The 22,034-nt window shown below is 33.8% G+C and overlaps 1 protein-coding gene across 10 annotated transcripts in view; it reads right to left on the reverse strand.

Annotated features, from left to right (window-relative positions):
- Positions 1-20,302, reverse strand: part of LOC129799754 (collagen alpha chain CG42342) — a 143,225-nt gene extending 122,923 nt beyond the window's left edge. For 6 of the 10 annotated variants that reach the window (XM_055843949.1, XM_055843948.1, XM_055843942.1 and 3 more), the window contains exon 1: positions 19,138-20,302. In XM_055843949.1, coding sequence (XP_055699924.1) covers positions 19,138-19,513 — 376 coding nt within the window. In that variant the 5' untranslated portion in view covers positions 19,514-20,302. The remainder of the gene's footprint in view (positions 1-19,137) is intronic. The other 4 variants (XM_055843945.1, XM_055843944.1, XM_055843941.1 and 1 more) reach the window with 1 other exon arrangement.
- Between the last annotated feature and the right edge of the window lie 1,732 nt (positions 20,303-22,034).

Here is a 22,034-nt window from a genome sequence, read left to right on the forward strand (position 1 = left end):
GGAGACCACTTTTCTTAACAAATCTTTATATTTCAGACGATTTCTGTGAAGTGTCGTCACGCTGTTTGTTCGTCTGTCCGCCTGTCCGTCCCTCCGCCAGCTCTAGAGGTCAAACGGTTAGAGATAGGAACTTGGTACCTAAGGTGGCCCCCCTAAGTTGACCCAAGGATTTTTAACATTGTTAACATGCCGCTCATTGTCCTTCCAAAATCATAACCGATAAGTAAATTTTGTCCGAAAATCAATTTTAACTTTTAAAATTATTTTGTGGGATCTTTCGAGTGATTTACAAATCAGTGTAAATCAGTTGAGAACCGATAAACGGTAAATGATGAGATAGTACTTTTGAGGGATAGCATCTAAGTCACGAATTCGAGCACTTCGCAAAGCCTGGGACGCTTTGCCACTCTTTTTAAATTAAATTCTTTTTTGATTACGAAAACTTACTGGATGATGATGATATTTTATAAAATTCTAAATTTACTATTTTTCTCACATCGTACTGATATGTAAATGTTTTACCAATATCATTTTATAAAGTATAGTCCAAACATCTTATCTTTTCAAAATATGTGAGAGTAACGAAAATACCTTATTTAATGTACAGAATAAAATTTGTAATTCGGAAAAAAACAATTTAGAATTCGGACAACTCATTTAAAACTTCACAAGAAACCAATTAAATAATCTTGAAAGCACAAGTGAAAAACTACAATTACTAAATTATTACTCTATGATCAAAAGAACAGATTTGAGGAATACTTTTACATGCGGTTAAGATTTTTGACTAATCGACTTTATTCTGACATGAAGTTAAGAAAATAAAGAATGATGAGTCAGATGATATTCATGAGAAAATTTTCTCAAATTCTTTTTTTTTTGTATTTTACTAACCGGATTGAATTACTCTGTTTGTCTTTCACACTTGAAGTTCTCAGATTTTGTTACTCAAGAGCCCCTTTCCAAACAGTCTTCCCTCCACTCGGTCTATCGCCGGTAAACGATGCAATTATGCAAATTTGTGTAAGATTACGAGGACTTTCTCCGGGGTTGTGCATGACTCAAAAATGCCCCTTTGCCATCTTCGACAATATTTTGGATTTTATGTGTTCTCAAGAGTGAGTGTGCTTTTGCTCAACATCCTCACAATCTCCCCATACAGCCAGTGAAATATTTCAGTGATTTCGAATAAGTAATTTCTTTTATTGCATTTGTAGCACTTCCATTCTCGATGCTGCGTGATTTACTCCTATTGAATAAGTTGGCCCGTATGCCATGTGGTAGGACTAAGTTAATTGGATTTTCCCGGATCACTTCCACTGAGAGAGTGAATCTCAAATCTTCCACTAACTCCTATGTTCAATTTATCTGCAGGATTCTCTAATGAATAATGACTAATTCCGAACACTTCATTACCGAACCAAACTTATTCGATGAAGTGCGATTTGGTGTACTTAAGAAGTTTTCTATCACAGAAACTGAGGAAACTAATGAAAAAAAAATTCTCAGAAATTTTATTTCTACAAGCTTCAATCCCAATAAAATTAAGCCTCTATGTAAATTTTGTATGTGGAAAATTCCCAAGATATAAAGCAATAAACTAGATAAAAGAGAAATCTTGGGGGAAAACTTCTTACAATTTTGTGGCTGGGTGGATCATTAAAAATGTAAGATTTCTACGAAAAATTGTCCCCATTAAGTAAACTCCCGGGAATGGCTTTTGTTCATAATTTTTTCAACTTCTCCGCAGCCCCAATGAGTCTCTCGGTGATACGAAAGTGAGCTCGAAAAGTTGTGAGATTGAGTGCGGAAGAGATTAAAAATTTGCAACCATGTGTCTTAACATCTTAACTCCTCGGAAAAAAAGCTACGGCATCATGAAACATGTCAAGGAGAACCGTGTTAAACTTTAAATGAGTTTTTCTTTCCTGCTAAACAAATGAACACCACAGCAGTCGAAAAAGGGTAAGAATACAATTAAAATTTACTCCTTTCTCAAAATTGCACATTTTTCTTTTGACGAAGATCAGCCATAAAGTTGCTCGTATGGCGGTTTGAAAAATATGAAATATTTCAAACAATTTGTTTTCAAATTTGAAGGTTGAGGTATTAGTCGTGATAAATTAATATTTATTCTCTAAAAGGTACAAGGTGGACGCACTTTGGTTGTTTGCATCCCTTTTCAAACCTTTCAAACATACTCAAAAAAATCAGCTATGTAGGGGAGACCGGGGCAGATTAGCCAGCAAATGAAAATTTTCATTGCGTATAATTTGTACAAAAAGTGTTGGTTCCTGGCTGACAAATGTTTCAATGAATAGAAAGGGATGTATTTAGGGGAGACCGGGGTACCTATAGCCAGGGGTAAAAGTAGACAGTGGATTTTTCTCGTTTTTCTTAAAATGTACATCGAGCAAAGTATTTTTTAATGAAAGTAGGAACACATCCCCATATTCCCAGAAATATTTATAACTCTGATCCTGTTATCCTACAATTTAGAAGCACTTTTATAAAATGGGTATAAAATTGTAGTTTTGATGTTACAGTTTTTGGACCAGCATTTGGTTTTCTGAGTTTCTAGTTAAGATTTCATAGTTTTACCTCGTTTCTGGTTCAATAAACCTAATTAAAAAATATTTTTCACTTGGATAATAATTATCCACTTTTTTATATAAGATGATAAACACTGAAACAGCCCTCGGGGCAGTTGTAGTCACTCTTCCGTGGCGGGCTAAAACTATCAATGATTTTTTACTAATAGATGGATAATTGTTAGATGAAAAAGTACTATTGATATTCCAAGCAATATTGCCATTTGTATGAGCAACTTGAGAAATAGATTTTTTCAGAATGTTTGCATTAATTTTGCCTCAATTACAAAAATGTCATAAAAAAGTTGGCTAAGGCCCTTTTCTTTAGGTTTAAGTAACATATTTAGCATCAGTGGGCTTCAGTGTATCAAGTGAAACAATATTTGGTATCTCCAGTTTAAAATTTCATCTGGGAAACTAGTGGCAATTAGTACCCCAAAAGTGGCTATTTCTACCCAGGCAGGGGTAAGTGTAGCCAATGTGCAGTACTTTTTTCATTATCCTCTCAAGAAAAAGCCAAGGATTTTAGAGCTTTGAACTACACTGTTTCATATAGCCAATATCCTAATGCTACTTATGAAACATAAAAATATTAGACAAAACTTATCATTTTTTCACAAGCCACTCGCGAAAAAAAAGCTTCATTTGCTGGCTAATTCTACCCCTGTCTCCCCTACTTCGAATAAGTAGTGTGGTTTCTTCAATATTCCCTCTAATGGACTTTACACACTAGTAGAAATTTCTTTGAAAATGCTTTTTTTGAAAGAAAATTTCCACCATGCTTAGGCAGAAACGTCAGAATTTTTTAAAAAAGGCATTTTTGACGAAAATTGCTTCTAGTGTGAAGACACGATAAGGCAGGTTATAACATCCCACTGTCTATGTCTAATACCATGTGTGGCGCCTTCTACCCCGGTCTCCCCTAGTGAAGTTTATTATTAGATGTAATTTGCACAGTTTTGTAATGCTTCAAAATTTTTATTGATCTAAAAGGGAATTGCATTGTATAATAAGATCCCTTAATACAGACTTTACCCGCATATGTGCCTTTTTACAAAAATATCAATCATTAAATTTTCCCATTTGGGAATAGACTTGATTTCCATTAAAAACCTGATAACCCAAAGAATTATTAAAAGTGCTTAGCAATCGTAAATATTTTATAATGACACATTTTGCACTTTCTAATCAAAATCTGTGATTGGTTCGTAACCCATTTTTGGTAAGAGTGGATCTTTGGTTTTCTCTTAATCTTACAATGCTGGTACAACTTATCAAAAAGTAACCTGCACATCAATCTATAAATTATTATCACTATTAAATGTTATAGTTCACCACAGTAAAATATTCAAATGAATATAAAAGCTTCGCACCTGAAGAGGGAGTGACAAAGAATTATAAATGAATGCAACTTAGAAATCAATAATGCAGCAGTTTGGCCAATAGGGGGAAGTGGGGCACTTTGAATTGGGAAAGTTTTGAAACTGGGCTTTTTATTCTAATTATATTATGATAAGGTCCAGTTTCATTTAAAAATTAAAAAAAACGGATTTTAAAGTTATTCTAATTTAAAATTGGCCTACCTCTCTCTATATTCGTGAAAATAGAGAATAAGAAAAAAAAAAGCCAGTAAATAAATAAAATGAAAGTCATAAATTGTTAATGCCAATAGTGAAATACTTCACTTTTATGAAGAATTTTCAAAAGTAAAATCTTTAAATCTAAAATTCGTAAAGATTCAAAAGATTAAAGATTGATTCGTATTTCCTGATAAAAATTTCTGATTTCAAAATATTGAATATTTTTCAATCTTTTAAGGGAAACATATAAAACTTCATAAAAATGGGGCTGAAGTGAAATGTCAAAAACTTATTTAACTTTTCTTTAATCTTAAAGTTTAATTTTAAAGCGGCAGAACCCTAAACATTTAAAGACAGATAATTTCAAATAAAAATCAGAGGACATGAACCGATATTCACCCTTGACTCAGAATTGAAATCTTTAATTTTTACAATAAATATTTAACTTAGCTAATTTTTCTTTATCTCAGAATTGGAAATTTCATGAAGTCGAAATTCGAATCCCTTTCTTTCTCACATGTTTCGTATTCTTTCGCATACCAAATTCGATTGAGTTAAATTGAATTTGGAGTGATGTTTAAAAGAAGAAGAAGAAGAGTGCGAGAGAATGAGATGGACATGTTAAAGCATGTGAGAAAAAAGGGATTCGAATTTCGCTTCATGAAATTTTCCTGGTCGAAAACGTGTGCCGGAGCCATTGGAATTAAGAACCATCTTTAAAACCTTACTTTGAGTTAAATCGTAAAATAATATTTTTTAACAAATATTGAAATCTTCTCAATATATGGAATATTGAGAAGAACACTTTAGTAGAAAATTAAATTCGGTTTTTTAATCTAAAAATGAAATACATGAATCATCTTTTTTAAATTATGTTTGTAATCAGACTTTTCTAAAACTTTAATCAAGGATTGAATCATAAATTTTAAAATAATTGTATATAGTGAAACGCTTCTTGCTGCTTTGGAAATTTCAGTGCTCCATCACCCTAAGTTTAACGATGACAGTGTCACCTTCTTCTTTCGTGATTAAAAATCTGTCCAGCTGTGGCGTCCTTCTAGTCACACCCTCGGGATGTTCTCTATCCATTTAATTTAAAATATAAAATCTCCATAACACCCCCGCACGAGTGTGCCCTCCAGTATTTGGAACATTACAGACACCACAAGCACATGGAATTACTCGGTAATGCTGCAGAAAATGCGAGAATTCTGTTATTTACTGCAATTTTCACTCATTTTAGCCATGCTTCAGTGAGTATAGTAGCACAGAAGGTTGTAGATTAACTAAGGGTGGATGAGACATTTGTTGTGGGGATTGAATGGAAGACTTGTGGTTTCATTTTCAACTTGCATTATTTAATAAACACGACACACCACAACATCCCCCCGAAGAGACAATGCAGAACTGCTCAATTCTAATTTTTCCTGGCTCTTTGGAGTTGGAAAATATTGTTTGAATTCAACGTAACAGCACCCCTTAAGTAAAAAGTCTTAGTGGCTTTTCCTCGAAAATTGACGGTTAAATGCGTGTCTGTTTAGAATATTATTTATGATTGAGGGGAATACAATGACATTTATTTGCTTTAGTAATTTTATTCTTTTTAACTCCAATTTTGGGGGTTGCTATTCAGAGATATTTTAGATATTTATCGGCGGAAGTTACTTCAAGAGCTGCTCAGGAAAATTGTCCAAAATGTCTCGGGCTTGATTTATTCCAGACGAGCTTGTTTAGAATCCAGTGAATATTTCACCTGTCTGGAGTCTTGTTGTATTGAGTCACCCATTCTGCTTTTACAGATAAATTTATTACTTGTCCATTCCACAAGTAAGACGAGGTATTTTGCAATTACATCAAACACGATGACCTAGTATCAATTTAGTAATTATTCTCAATATTGTGTGTTAATTAATTGCATAGTAGTAAATTGATAATTTAGTAAGACTAACCATTATTGATGTTTTATCTTGATGTATAAATTTAAAGAATTGCCTTCAGACCATGTTAGACTAATGTACTGAAAAATTAAAATGATCGTAGTTCTATCAAAATGTAATATTTTTATGAAAGGCAAGGGACTGAATTTTCTCTTTGAATAAAGAAAAATAAATTGAGCAATAAGAGAAGAAAAAAAAGAAAATTGAACTTGAGCAAATAACCAAAAAAGTAAAGGGTCTCTCTCTAACTTATAAAATTAAAGATCCTGAAATTTTTGCAGATAAAATTTAAAAAAAATCTTGATTTTCCTTCTTTTAAAGCTTGCATAGCACTTAAACTTTTCTCAATTAATAACTGCTTGAGTTCTTTGAAATCAAAATAAAAACGGTTTTTGCTTGTCATTCCTTTATGGTGTATTTCAGTCTGATATCGTTTTTCCATATTGATTAATAGTAAATTATAAACATTCCCAAAATCGTGTAGATATAAAATAGATTGAAGTTACAATAAAAGATCAATTAACGATCTTTACTAATTCATAACCGGTTACTCGGGTCAATCATCTTCCAGATGGACCCCTAATAAAAAAATAATTGGTTACAACCAATTCAGTCATATTTAAGATCACAATACGCCTATCAATTAAATTTAATTTTGTCTAAATCTGTTGCAAAATAACCCCGCAAGAGTTAGTTCAATTTTCAATAAAATTGCTTTTTTGAAGGAAATTGCCTGCAGCGCTGTAGATGGATACGTCAAAAGTCCGTCAAAAATTGAATTTTCGACAAAAATTACTCCTAATGTGCAGAGGTCCCTTTAAATTGATATATCTTGGATTTTCTGATATATTTAACATATTTAATTAATAATCTATTTTTTGAAAAATGTGTTACTTCTAAGCTAATTTGTGTAGTTTGAGAGATTTATAATATGAAACCGGTATGAGTGTTTTTGTCCAAAAACAATATTTTTAAGAAAATTTGGCTTTGTATATGAAGCACAATTATTGCTCTATAAGATAATTGAAAAATCACTGCAATTGTCTATTCCAGGAACAGACTTAAACCTCCACTTTGAAATTCAGATATGTCCCAAACCATTATTTACTATAATAAGATGAATGTCTTTAGAGTTCCAGGTAATAGGGAAATGCTTTATGTTCACGAGATCGAGCATTTTGCCAAGTCTTTCCACTGTACAACCGATTTGACATGTTTCATTATTCGAATATTTTATTCAAAATAAAATAGAAATAATATAACAGAATCTCGCATTAAAATCATTGTTGATCGAAGACTTTTCAAATAAGTTCAAACTAGGCGAAAAAGTTGGTCTAGTTACTTCCAAAATACAATAGAGTTCCTTAAATTTGGACATTTGGGGGGGGGGGAGGCATTTCTCACTCCTCAAATTTGAACAATATTTTCAAAAACATAACGGAATTCATGTAAAATTCACTTTTCCTAAATTAAGAAAAATAACTTTAGAGAATTTTATCAATTGAATTTGTTGATAAACATGTGGAATTTGTTTAAGGAATTAATATAATACGATAATATTGAGGAAATACCAGAGTTCTAAGTCGGAGTCCATGTAAATTTTCTTTTACGTAACCTAATATTTTACATTTTGAATGCAACCGGCATTCAAATTTGAGGAGTTCAAATTTGAGAAACTCGACTGTATATCCCTTAATAAAAAATGGCTCGATGCATTTTAGGGAAAACTAAAAAAATACATCATTTTGTGCTAGAAGAAGAGGACTAGCGAATATGTAGGCCATAGACTCCAAATTATTATTCCTAACATTTGGCCTGTTGCTCTGATAACTGTCGAATGGACAGATATCGAGGATGACTGACAGACCTGATAGATGGATGATAGAGCATCACGTCAGTCTTCGGAAATCGTTTGATTCGTAGATATAGGTTGAACAATGAATCCCTGTCTATGGGGGTAGAAGTTTGAAATTTGTAGGGTTAAAAAATCGTAGCATTTACACATTCACAATGGAATTTAACTAATAAAAAACAAGAATTATAGTCAAAATTTTCAGAAGTTTTCAATACTTGATAAATATAATTAAAAAATCATTAATTAATCCTAAATTATTTGACATGGGTCTGTAATTAACAACACCTCGTGAAGACCGTTAAAAAACAATCTAGTGAGATTGAGTACCGTGAACCAGAGTGCATGAGAAATTCCTCCACTTAATCCCATCATCAGCAGTGATTGAATTGTGGGTGTCTTTCAATTTTTCACACCTGCTAAACGTGATTTTCGTGCCCAATGAATTGAAGAGCATATACAAACGGTGCCCTCACAATAGCCCCCCGTAACCCATAGACCACACGTAAAAAATCATTCACAGTGCTATAAATTCAAATTAATCATTTTACTCAATCTCCCATAATTCCTCCCCCATCCACCCTTTTTTTTTGGCTGTCCAAGTGAAACAAATAGTGGGTGGGCGCCAATCCACTTGTTCCGGTTACGAGAATGAATGGCTTTCAGTCACGCCATGCTAGTCATATACACACTCCAATTTACCATTAGGATGGATTCAACCACAGCTAAGTGGGATCAAGATTTGTCTAATTCTTCACACTCTCTCATGCCTTTTCAATTTGTGCCGCAACACTCTCGTGGACCTCACTGGATTCTTTTTTTTTCAGTTTTAGTCTCTATTGAGGCACTCGATGCATTCCTCAACATCATGTGTGGATAGTTGGAGAAGCAAAGAGACTCTTTAGCATAATGTTGGGTTAATATTTGATTTAACTGATGATGAGGGTGATGATCTTTTAGTTGATTAACTGTGAGTCTTTCATAATCGCAGCTACTGTTGTAGTGCAGCTTATTCGGTAAATTAATCACACATGGTAAAAAATCTAGTTATAATTGCCGATTTCACATTAAAAAAAATAAAACTGTTTTATCAACATGATTATATTTTTAGATGTCTTAAAACCTATTTAAAATGACTTAATATTTAAAATCCTCGGGAATGGGAAATCTTCAATGGTCTGACAATATCCGGTGGCAGCCAAAATCCCGAAAGCCAAATTCCCGAAAGCCAAAATCCTAAACGCCAAAATTCCGAAAAGGACAAAATCCCGAAAGCCAAAATCCCGAATGTTCAAAATCGTGAAAGGGCTGAAATTATATGGAGGAAAATGTGTAGAATAATTTCCCAAGACACAGAAGATTTCCCTTTGCCTCCAGCAAGCGCGGGTGCAATCATGGGAGTAGCTATGTCACTTTTAAGAATTCGGGATTTTGGCTTTCGGGAGTTCAGCTTTCGGGATCTTGGCTTTCGGGATTTTTACCGGGACCCGACAATATCATATGACAAATTTTCGTGGTAAATTCGAAAATAGGACAACATTAAATCCCATTTAGACGTCTGATTTCCTTGTATCAAGCGACATTAGATCTCATAACCTGAAAAGTCGAGCTAGGACTGTCTCCACCCAAGATTTCACGCTCTTATTAATAATACCATCAGATTATACTACTTTGCAATATGATACATCACAGCAAATATCCTGATACGTCATCCCAAAATAAAATGATTTTTATAAAAGAATTCGTTGCATTTATTTTTATTTTTTTGCAAAATGTTTTGCATTAGTTAATAATGGGACATATTTTGCAAAATTAATTTGTTAAAAGAGACAAATGATTTTCAAAAAATCATTTTATTTTGGGCTAACAATCCAACATTCCTGATAGATATGCTTTGCTTACTGCATATTGTTGATATTAAAAAATTGACTCGTTTTTCTAATATCTCATTGTCCTTTCAATAGGGTTTGAACTCATCAAGAACGTTTATTCTGTGCACAATATAAAAAAAAAGTTTATTTTCTTATTTGTTCTTAGATGATTGGATTAAAACTAGTATTTTTTCACTTCAATTTTTTTCGCGAAAGCTTTTAACAATAATTCAGAAGTAAAAGTTGGCTGATAAAGTATTTCCAAGAAAGCACGTATAAGCTAAGATGAGCTCTATAGATTTTTTTTTAAAGAACACAACCGTTTTTTTTTATCTACTTCTATTATCAAGGGTTTGAAGTTAAACATTTCCTGAATTGATCCTTTACCAATGATGATTAAACCAAGGATATTTTTTCTTTTACTAAACTCCCAACTTCTAGAAAATGTCTATCAGACACATTTGAAAGCAAATCGATACATTTTCAATGCAATTGATTGCCTTTGAATTTAAACATTTTGCGTTTCAAGATCAAATAAGATGGGATGATGCTCTCCAGATGTTTCCAAAGTCAGAAATTCCAGTTCAATCTGCACGGAAAAGTTATTCACATGATTTTGTGTGTTTTGTCTCATGTTGGTCTTTCAGATGGTGAGTCAACATAAGTTTCTTGCAAGTGTGGTCAAAGGGATCTATGGAAAGTGGTTTAGGTTGAAAATTTTGGGGTGGAATAAATCAACAGAATCACGTTTGGGTTTATTTTTGTCCAAGCAAAATTTCCCGACAACTCTGGGAAGCATGTGCTTCCTTTTTTTTTGAATGTCCTCAAAAGGAATTCAATAAAAAGCAAAACTCCTTCGTATTCTCTTCCCAGAGCACGTTTGATGGGCGGGAAAATGGATGGAAATGTGACAGTGCTTTAAAGTTCTCGAAACACACACATTGTGGATATATTCCAAAAGGAATGTCATAAGCTCGACATTTACATATTTTATATCACACGACATTCATCATATACCGCGAGATGTCTTGTCTACAATGATGACTTCTCATTCCTCTACCTCCTGCCCCCCTTGATAAGGGGGTATGAGAAGATACGCAAATCTCCTCAAACCACACGGAAGACACCACAAAATTCGTGAGATTGTCTTCGGGGTGGAAAATAAAAACGATTGGCCCATGAAATGTGTGAATTCACCCTAATTTCATTTCTCTAAATTTTCTTATTCATCGCCAGTCTCCACTGTCAATAAATCATTTCTTTCCCTTGCTTTTTTTCCGCATTCACTTTCTTCTTTGCCGCACGGAAAAGCAAGTTGAAGGTGATGAAAACACTTGGAAAAAATATTTTGGGAAATATATGAGAACCTTCAGGTATATTGTAAAGTTCTTCAATGCACGTTTTGGGCACACTAATAGTTTTTGAAGAAAAAAATGATAACTTTAGAGAATTTTTAGATTTTAGAGAAAGCTTAAGAACAGTTGCAAGCGCTTCTTGCGGGAAAAAACAGCGCCTTCGCGCGGAGAAAACGGATGTCTGTGTCAAAGAGCAATTTATTTTGTTTTCCAAATTTTTTCGCTAGAAATTAAACCAGAAAGAGAAATAGAAAAAAAAAACAAAACGTTATGGTAATATTTCTGATAAGTATGATAGTTTGTCTTTGTTTTCATCACTAATATCACAGAACTAAATTTTAAAAAAATAAATAAATAGGGATGATTGGATTAAATTCTAAAGCTAGCCTCTTGTAAGCTTTAAAAAATGATAAATGCAAGTTCTCGATAAATTTTTTTAGGTGATTTTTCCTATATTTTTCAGAATACTTATTCATAAAAGGGGTGGCAAAGCATCCCAGGCTTTGCGAAATGCTCGAACGCGTGACTTAGACGCTATACCTCAAAAGTACTTTCGCATCATTCACCGTTTACCGGCACACAACCGATTCATAAATCGCTCAATAGATTCCACAAAATAGTTTAAAGAGTAATAAAAATTATATTCGAGCAAAAATTACTTATCGGTAAATAATCGGTTCATAACCGCTTCACAGCTGATTTGAACAGATTTATAAATCACTTAAAATATTTCCCAAAATAGACCTCAGGAGTAATTTAATCAAATTTCGTATAAAAATTATTTGTCACTTATGAACTGGTTCATTACCGATTCAAAACCGATTGGAACCGGTTCAGTTTCATAGAAAATTCCAAGACCTTTCCAACGAGCACAAATATGACCCCATTCGCTTGATAAATGCGCTCTCTAGTATCTTTTTAATCTTTGAGGTGACGATCGATTTCTCAGAAATTGTCTTGTTTCTGAAAAAAAAATGGCAATCCGTCCTAGAGCGTTGCGCAATGCTCAAATCCCGATGTAGAATTCTCTCTTAGTAACATGTTTACTCGCAAATAAAAAGGCACATTCGAGAAAATTAATTGAATTACGATTACTTGACCAATTCATTATTAATTGAAATAGAGGCAGCCGCGTTGAAAATTTCAAGACCTTACCAAGATATCCATATTTAAGGAAATCGATTGAAAAATGAGCCCTCCAATGTAGTCGAACTTTTTGACCTTAAAATATTCAAAATGGCGAATTTTCTGGACATAGGGGTCATAGGTATAGATGGACGAAATGGGTCCCGTTCAAAATCCCGAAAGCCAATATCCTGAATGGGCCAAATTCAGAAATCCAAAATCCCTAATTCTTAAAAGTGTCGTAGCTACTCCAACGATTGCACCCGCGTTTGTTGAAATGAAAGTAAGGTAAAATTTTCTGTATCTAGTGTCTTTTTAACATTTGACCTTCAAAAAACGTTATAAGGAATGATTCTACGTTATTTTCGTCTAAGTACGAAATTTCCGCCTGGGTGATTTCTAAAACATATCCAAAAATGAAAAGAATAGCACGACGCGTTTTCTAGCAATCCTAAAAAACATGGTTTTGGAGGGGAAGGGGAAGGGTGGGGGAAAATGATGGACATGTTAACGATCCCTGAGTCGACTTATGGGGGGTCCCCCGAAGATCCCAAGTCGCTATCTCTTACCGTTTGACCTCTAGAGTTGACCACGGTTGGACGGACAAACAGACAGACGGACAGACAGACAGACGGACAGACAGATAGACGGACAGACAGACAGACGGACAGTGTGACGACATTTCTCAGAAATCGTCTGAAACGTGAAGATTTGTTGAGAAAAGTGTTCTCCGGGTGGTGGAAGGTGGAAATTTTGGGGAGTAAAAAAACGAGGGATTATAACTGCTCTCTCCGTGGAGTAGAAGTTTTTTTCGAGCAGTAAAATTGATTAGTTAGATATAACAAAAAAAACAGTTAAAAGGACACTGTGTGTACAAATGAGTATAAAACTAAATTTGGTTAGCAAAAAAGTAAAATTTGATTAGCATTAAATTTAAAAATTTAAAAAAGTGAAGCTTTTACCCGTCAAATCATTGGTCTACCTGCCGATTTTACTCGGAGGTTTTTTGAATTGTTACGGTATATTCCAGTAGATGCAGAAAAAATTTGTAGATTTTCGGCAGAATTTTTGCCTAGAAAATCTGCAGATTTTCTGCAGAATTTCTCCTTATAAAATCTGCATAGTCTCCATTGCTTCACAAAAATATTGTTGATTTATGAAGACACTGTAGAAGTTAATAAAAAAAATTGGGATGCTCTGCTTAACAAGTAAAAACATTAGTAAAAAAATCAGAGCAAAAATACTAATTTCTTAAAAATCGCCCATAGAATGATACAAAAACACGAAATTTAAGTCGACACTCTGCTTAAAGTTTTTACTTCACTATTCTCTACTTACAACACGGCGTCGCAGAATTGTTTATTTTATATAAACACTGTAATATATCACTAAGAATCACTCTTTTTTCTTTTTTGAAGAATCTTGCAAACTTCAGTGAAAAATATTCCATCTTTTCAGACACAGCTGTCTGGAAAGTCTAGAATGTAGATAAAAATCTACAGAAGATCGGTAAAATATCTACAGAAATTTGTCAGAGTATGAACCTGGATTCGTCAGAAAATCTGCAAAAAATTCTGACGAATTTTGTCCCGAGCCCAAATAAAATTCGTAGGAATATCTACAGATATATCAGCAGATTTTCGGCAGAGGTGTAGATATTTTCTGCAGAAATCTTAAAGATATCTGACGAAATTATTTGTAGGGTATACAACTTTTGGAAACGGCGATATAAAGAGGTTTTAATTTTAAGTTCAAGCAGTATAAGATCGTCAGTTACACCATATGATTAGTTGACTAAATTTCGTTATATGTCAATGCAAGTTAAAGGGTGAAAAAGTCTATCACTCATTTCCTTAGGGTGCCGATTACCCAATCAAAGAGATTGATCGTCGTCGATAAACCTATCATGGAAAATGATCGGCACTAATAAGCCGATAATATAGACTGATCGGAGGCGATCATCCGATCTGCCATTCACGGTTTACTCTCTAATACTAGATTTATTCACCCTCTGATTTAAGTACCTTCACTTATGCGCGGAAATTCAGTCCCATGGTATAAGCCACTTTTTAAGTAATTTGGTAAATTTCGCATTTTGAAATATTATGAAATTTACGAAAATAAGCAATTTTTCAAATAAGTTTTTCCTCTCAGTGATGAAAATGCTTGAGTTTTCCGAGTGTGAAGTAGGAAGGAATAAAATGAAAAAGTGCAAATTCTTTCACCCTCACTCAGTTGTGTCTCTGCATAGAAGATCGTCATACTGTCTGTATTTCATATTTCCTCCCATCCAAGAAACGGTTTTCTCCCTTGCAAAAGAATGAGTGGGAGGAAAGATAGCACTTGATTCTCAGCACGTGGTCCACAAATGTGAGAAGCACATCAAGCCAAACAGTCAGACTTAAGGAGTGTTCTCCTCAAGGGGAGCTTCCTTTTGGGGTGCAGAACAACTAAACATTGACGAGAAGTCTCAAGAGTGCATCATCAGACGTTTTTCTTTAGCATCCCCCTCAGAAACTCAGGCCATTTAATATTCATTTGGCATACGAAGAACACAGCCGTATACAACATTCATTGGCACATTAGGCGCACACCTCGCGTGATTCTATGCTCATCTGCAAGGCAATAATCTTCTTGTGCATCTCCCTATGTCGTGTTTAGTTCGATTTCCCCGTTTCTACGGAGTGAGCAAATTGGAGAAAATTTTAATGAGAATGTTTTCAACTATAAAATGGAGCAACTAATTTCTTTTGTCAGCTTATTTCATTAAAATTCATAATCTATTATACTTGATTTGAATATTTTGAATGTCTCAACCGTCTCAAACACATTTTAAGAGAATTATCGGTCATTGCCACAATTTTTGTTTGTAAATAAATTTGAGTTTGTGGCTAGGAGAGGCGCCAAAAATTTAATAATTTATTTTTGCAAGACAGAAAACAATTTTTTTTTTTATTTTTTTATAGCTTTGGTGTGGCTTATAAGCGGTTTAACTATAGGATAAGAGTCATAAATAATTTGAAAAATACTACAGATGAGTTTATAAAGTATTATTGTGAAAAATTAATAATTTTGCAGCAGCTGAAAATATTTAATTTGACAGTTATATGCCTTTTTATAAATAATCATAATTAATTCAGGTGAAAGTTCAATATCCATTTATTGTTAGAAAAAGTTTTCCAATAATAAATTGCAGGTATAAATTATGCATGATAAATATCTGTCAAGAATATTATTAATGTGAAATGTAGAATTTACATAGATTTGAAAACTATATTTATAAATTGAATATAAACTATTAAGTATCGAAATAGAAACTAGAACGGTTAATATAGCACATTTCTTTTACAGTATTAGGAGAGCGTGGGGCAATTCATGAATAAATTTCCAAATTATTTTTCCGATTGTTTTTGTAAAAACCTGTTAAGCAGATTTACAATATATTTTGTGAAATAAAATTGGGTTAAGAGTTAATCAAATGAATAAAAATAATCTTTGTATATTAACATTGTAATTTTCAAAATTTAATTCAAAATTGTCATACCATCATCGAATATCTATCCTATGCTTTAAATATGATAGGGGAAGTGCCCAAGCTTCGTACGATCCCAAGCTTCGTAATGAATAAATTATTCCGATATTTTCAATTAAATGTGACTCGTAGCATCCATATTTTAAAGACTAGGAGAAAAGTAAGAGTTTTTTAATGTATTGCAGAGTCACATTTATTCAGGAACGTAAGAAATATTTAGTCATTACAAAGGTTGGTACTATGATTACGTAGGTAACGAAACAAGGGCACTATACCCTAATATTATCACTCATGAGCTAATTGGTCTATAAAAAAAGCAATTACTCAAAGTTTGAGTTTCTTAATCCAATTACAAAAGTCTAATGATATTCGTGATGAAGTTAATGATTTTGGTAAACGTGAAGTTTAGATACTCTGCTTTAGTAATATTTATGTTCTGACCAAGTTTATTAAAACAATGTTCGAAAAAAAACTCAATAACTGAAATGACTACTTCGTGAACTGCCCCACTTTTCTCTATCCTTAATTTCCACTCTTTATACATAATAAATATCTCTAGGGGACAATTCATCAATTTGTGTAGTGAAAAAATTTGCATTTAGAGTGCATTTTTTTCTTTGAATTTCACGCTACAGTATCTCAATTCTCTCAGAAATTCCCAGTCTTCAATGCGAATTTCTCAGTGGATTTGCAAGAAATATCCCGCTGAGATATCTATAAGATACGCATTTTCAGTGTGAAATAGTGCATGAACCTTTGGGTTTTCTCCTTAAGATGCCCATTTTTGTCGAATGGGGTGAAAAATGTGATTGAGATTAGCGCGTCATAAAATCTCTGTCCAAGAGAAATCTTCGTGGGAATTTGTCGAAAGAAAGGAGCGTTGGAAAATTTCCTCTTCAGCTGCTCCATTATGAGTAAGTTGTAACAATGAAAGAATCTCGCAATACCATCGCATACCAAAAGTACGTAGTACTTATTGGACCATGAGGAGTAATTGGCGGACGAATAAATGTGTTGAAGTTGATGAGAGAGAAAAAAATCCTTAAAACTATTTTAGATTTCTGATTTACCATTCACAAATTCAGATTAGACGTTTACACGGTTTACTGATCCGAACTACGATATTCGTGTCAAAAGCAATGTCGTAATGTTTCCTTGAAAATTCTTCAAGAGACAAGAATTGAGTACTTAGAAATATTGTCAGATGATGCACAATATAAAATTTATTATAACTGCCATCCATTGATAAAATGAAACTAAAAATGCTTCAGGATATGTCTAAAAAATACGATAAAGAGCACAATATTGAGACTGTTTTATCTTTGAAGTATTTAAAAGCTAATTTTTGCTTAAATTATGACAAACTCAATTAAATTTGTATTCGTCTCCGGTTTTAACGTTTGTTTTCCTATCTTTAGAACATTTTTTTTCATTTTTTGTTTTTTTTAGATAGTTTTAATATTTTCATTAATGCTAGTAAAAATATCAATATTCTAATAATGATTTTGTTATGATTTTGATTAAGGAGGAAGCCTGAATTACAAAGCTAGAAGTAGTTTATATTTTTTTATTATTAAATCGATATATAAACTATTTAAGAATCGATGACAGCCAAAATCCCGAAAGCCAAAATTCCGAATTTTTAAAATCCTGAAAGGGATAAAATTATATGGAGGAAAATGTGTAGGATAATTTCCCAAGACACAGATTTCCCTTTGCCTCCAGCAAGCGCGGGTGCAATCGTGGGAGTAGCTATAAAACTTTTAAGAATTCGGGATTTTGGCTTTCGAGATTTTGGCCCATTCAGGATTTTGGATTTCGGGATTTTGGCGTTCGGGATTTTGGCTTTCGAGATTTTGGCTTTCGAGATTTTGGCTTTCGGGATTTTAACCGGGACCCTTTAAGAATATACCATAAATAAAATAAAAATAAAATAATAAAATAATAAAATAAAGAAGTTAATTCGAGTTAATTTCCGAAGAAACTGGGACGAAAGTATAATTTTGACAATTCCTTCGAATTGGCGGGAAAAATTAAGAAAAAAAACCTATAATGAAAAACACTGAAGGTTATTCTTGATTTTATCAAAAAAATACATGAAATATTTAAAGATATAATGAGTTTCGAAGATCATTGAATATTCTTTTAAACTAAGAATATTGAAGAACATTTTCCTAAGAAGAAATAACAAAAAGCACTTTTCCTTAAGACAGAGAAAAATAATCTTTGGCGAGATTGTAGAGGAATAACTTTCTTATAATAACAGGTCAACTATTTTTTTCCATTAACGACAGCGAAACGTCAATACAACTAATTCATGCCTGTCAAGATTAATTCTATTAGTTTTAAGACGCTCAATAAAATCAACTTTTTGAAATTGACTCAAAAAACACATTTTCTTTCAATGTAGATGAAAATGGTCGTGAAAAAATGATCTCTTGCAAGAAATTTTGCTTTGGTCTCCCCTATTTTTTTTTTAGCATTTTTTTATTGTTTCATTAAATTTTCTTAAATTAATCTTTTTTTATTTTTTCTAACTTGTCCCAAATACCTACAAAATAGTTCCATTTAGTTTTAACTTTCAACATTATATAAAAAATTATTATTGTTAGAAAATTATGATTTTCAGTACACTGACTGTTTCGTTTTAAGCCGAAAGTACTACTAACTGACCTTATTAAATGATAATATTGAAAATAAATAATTTAAATTAATGGAATATTAAAAAGTAATATCGCCCACATTTCTTTGTAAGTAAGTAAGTTTTATTTTTCTTAATAATATTCTTTTTATATTTATGCAACCGGTGAATGGTGATTGAATTTAAAAAAAAAAAAAACAACGCTAAAATATACCAATGTTGTTATTGACCCAACAGGCCCAACACTTTTCTAAGTACTCTCGTGAATCCGCCATCATGAATGGATTACTAAACACTAAACTAAATCTATGTTTAAATTAAAATTAAGATTTTTTTATATTTTAATCGTAACTTATATAACCAGATTATTTTAAATTATTCAATTTAAGCTACTTTCCTATATCATTTATTAATCTGTAATTAGAACCTTCAATGTGCAGATGTCATTGGAATCACGTTATTTAGAATATTTCATTCGGATTACAATATTTGTAATCTGATCCGCAAAACTTAGTGATATCACCCCAATATTTCTTTTGGAAAATAAATAGATTGGAATGTTGGGAGTGTTTGCTTGGTGTCATTTGCAATAGGTGCAAATATATTGTGGGTGATGGAGTGGAAAATAGTTGTAGATAAATGGCAAATCTTACCTGCTGGACAGATGCACTCCCCTGCCGATTGCACAGATGCCTGTCTTGTGTGTCTGGTGACCTGCAATTGGGAGACATCTCGCCGCAATCTCTGAATACCAGCCACCTGAAGTGACAATTTCCGCACTACATTCGCCACGTCGGACACATCTGCGTCGACAAAGGCCTCAGGAAAGTTCTGAAATTTGGACTCAAGGACAGATATCCTGTCGTCCAGATGTCGAAGATGCCGTATCCTATCCTCGATGTAACTCTGTCGCACATTTGAATAGACTGATGCACCTATAGACGAAATGCACAACACACAGAGTACACAATTCACAAAAGATGAACTTGTGGTGGTACGATCTTCGGGGATTTTCTCAGATTTCCCCATTTTCACCAACAACACTGGCGTTTTTTTGGGTTTTGGGAGAGAGGGTTTGGGTAGGTTCACAAAACAAGTCACTAGCGATCTCTCATATACATCACTTTTATCATTTCCGCCGTGGAAGGTGGAAGGCGTGAGACTGGGAGGTCTCTATTGACACGCTCTGCTGCCACTCATATTTCTTGGCACCCACGTAAAAAGCTCAGAGGTGGGAGAGAAAGCTCACTCCTTTCACCTCAGGTGACTCACTGTCTCGGATGTCCTTTGGGGAATTTAATGATCTTCAGTATCAAGGAATGACACTCTTGCACAAAGGCAGAAATTCTACCTCAATTCGGTTGTTGAATTAAAATCGTACAACTGCAGAAGCTTCTGTAAAAGTTCCCACAAGCACCAGGATGCTGACTTCACTTAACTTTTCCCCATGGGATTCATATACACACACGTTTTGGCACCCTCTTGTTTCCGGCTTCTATTCAGAAAATCAAAAGTTCCACCGCATGCAGGGAAAAAAAATTTCAACAAAAAAATTTTAAACAAGTCAAAATGGGAATTTTCCTTCCTGCTTCCGGTCGGTTTTACACAATCATTGCAATTTTCACACGACGACGTGTAAAATTGTGGCAAAATTTCCGCTACTGGGGATTTGGGAGCTTTCCTCTCCAGGAGCTTTCGGATGCACACGCGTTCTCATCCACGGTGCTCGTGGTTCTCGTGAGTAAAGGATACGACAGTGGCAAAACTCAGCAGAGTACTGAACTCGATGGCAGTCAGAATTGTATCTGAGAGTCCAAGAGCATCCAACGAGAGAAATCTCATTATCAGCGCGTGAAGCAATGTGGTCGCCTGGGAACTTGCATGGTGTTCACGATGGAAAGTCACCCAAAAGACCGATTCTTGTCGACTGATTCTCACATGAGAATCATCTGTGTGAGTATAACTGAGGAGAATCCGCACTCCAAATTTCCCCAACATTCCATCTAAGAGTCGAGAATATTTCTGCAGCCAACAGCATCCCAATTCAAACTGATAGGCAATGTTTTCTCAACATATAATTTCCATCCCCTCTGGCTCATCATACAGGGAGGCAAAAGTGGATTCCTGAAAGAGAAGAAACTGGAGGAGATAAGTTGCCTCGGAGCCACTTTCTCGGGGAAGGAAAAAGGGCGTGTGGCATTAAGCGACAATGCAAAAAAATTAGCTCAGAAAATTCTCTGTTTTTCCAACCATACCCATTCCCTAGAATTTCTTTTTTTCTGTTTTTTTTCCTCAGAGAAAGTAGGAGAAGACAAGGAGTGAGAAAAAACACAAAATATCCCTAAAGTTCTCCAGGGGCCAAAGAAGGTTCAACTCGGTATGTTTCTCGCTCTTTGAATTGCTCAATCTCATCCCTTGGACAACTGTGTGGTATTCCATGCTCCAGCGATTGTCTATGAATCGATACCTTAACAATCAGCCTTTTCAACGGAAATCACTCTTTTCAGTTTTATAGAAATCTGGAATACTCCCTTTTGTTTGATATTTCTATATTCTCGGTACAGTGGACGACTCAACAGATAACCTACATTAAATCATATAATTTTTAAAGTTCCATTCTCTGTGATTTTTGGAAGAAAAAATTTTTGAAATAATTAAATCACAATGCAAGAGAAAATGGAAAGTGGACATTTGACAATCCATATAGAAGATCTGTGACAACAAATTGGAAAATTTTGAAAACTTTAAGATTCACATGATCATATGGAGTTATCTTCTAACGGCCCCAACCAGGGGGTGACATTAGCTCTGAAAAATGCGACCAGTTTTAGTGTAATTTTTTCCCTGTTTTTGTACACATTTTACCTGATATCTCCAAAACTACGTAGATTGCCAATTTAGGGTTTTAGGTTGCCTCTTCGTTATTAAATTGGATTTTATTTTGTATTAGTATTTTTTTTACTAATTCATTCTACAATGACAGAAAACAGCTAATAAACTCAAAATTTTTTTCGGCTTGCTAGAAATATATGGGAAACATAGGAAATGTCATGCTCCTGGCCCCAACTATATTTATTTACCCACTCACTAATTAGAAATAACTTGCACAACTTTATTGCTCATGCTTTAAAGAAAAAGAAATAATTTGTTTATTTTTGGATCTAATAAAATATCTATCATTCTTGCCCCCCAGAACCAATTCTCTTCCTGTCAAGAATAGAGACCAAATTGTTAGCAATAATGTCTTGATGTCTTGAGATCTTTGAGGAATCCCGTTTAAGTCAGTTCAATAAACATTATCATAACCATTATTTTTTAGCTTACTTCTACAAATTAATATATGATCAGTATAGGCCCAGATAAGCTCATGGTAGCTGAAATTATATTGAAGTGATCTCGGACTCGAACTGCTTGCAACCCGAGGTGCTTGTTGATCAAACAATTCTTGGTGGCAGAAACAGATAAAATTGACTCGACGCGATCCTTTACCCCCAAAATTCAACTCACAATCGAATTTTCACGCATTCCAAGTTGAAAGCACTCCGAGTTG

Source organism: Phlebotomus papatasi, chromosome 1, assembly GCF_024763615.1.
Source record: "Phlebotomus papatasi isolate M1 chromosome 1, Ppap_2.1, whole genome shotgun sequence".
Taxonomy (NCBI): domain Eukaryota; kingdom Metazoa; phylum Arthropoda; class Insecta; order Diptera; family Psychodidae; genus Phlebotomus; species Phlebotomus papatasi.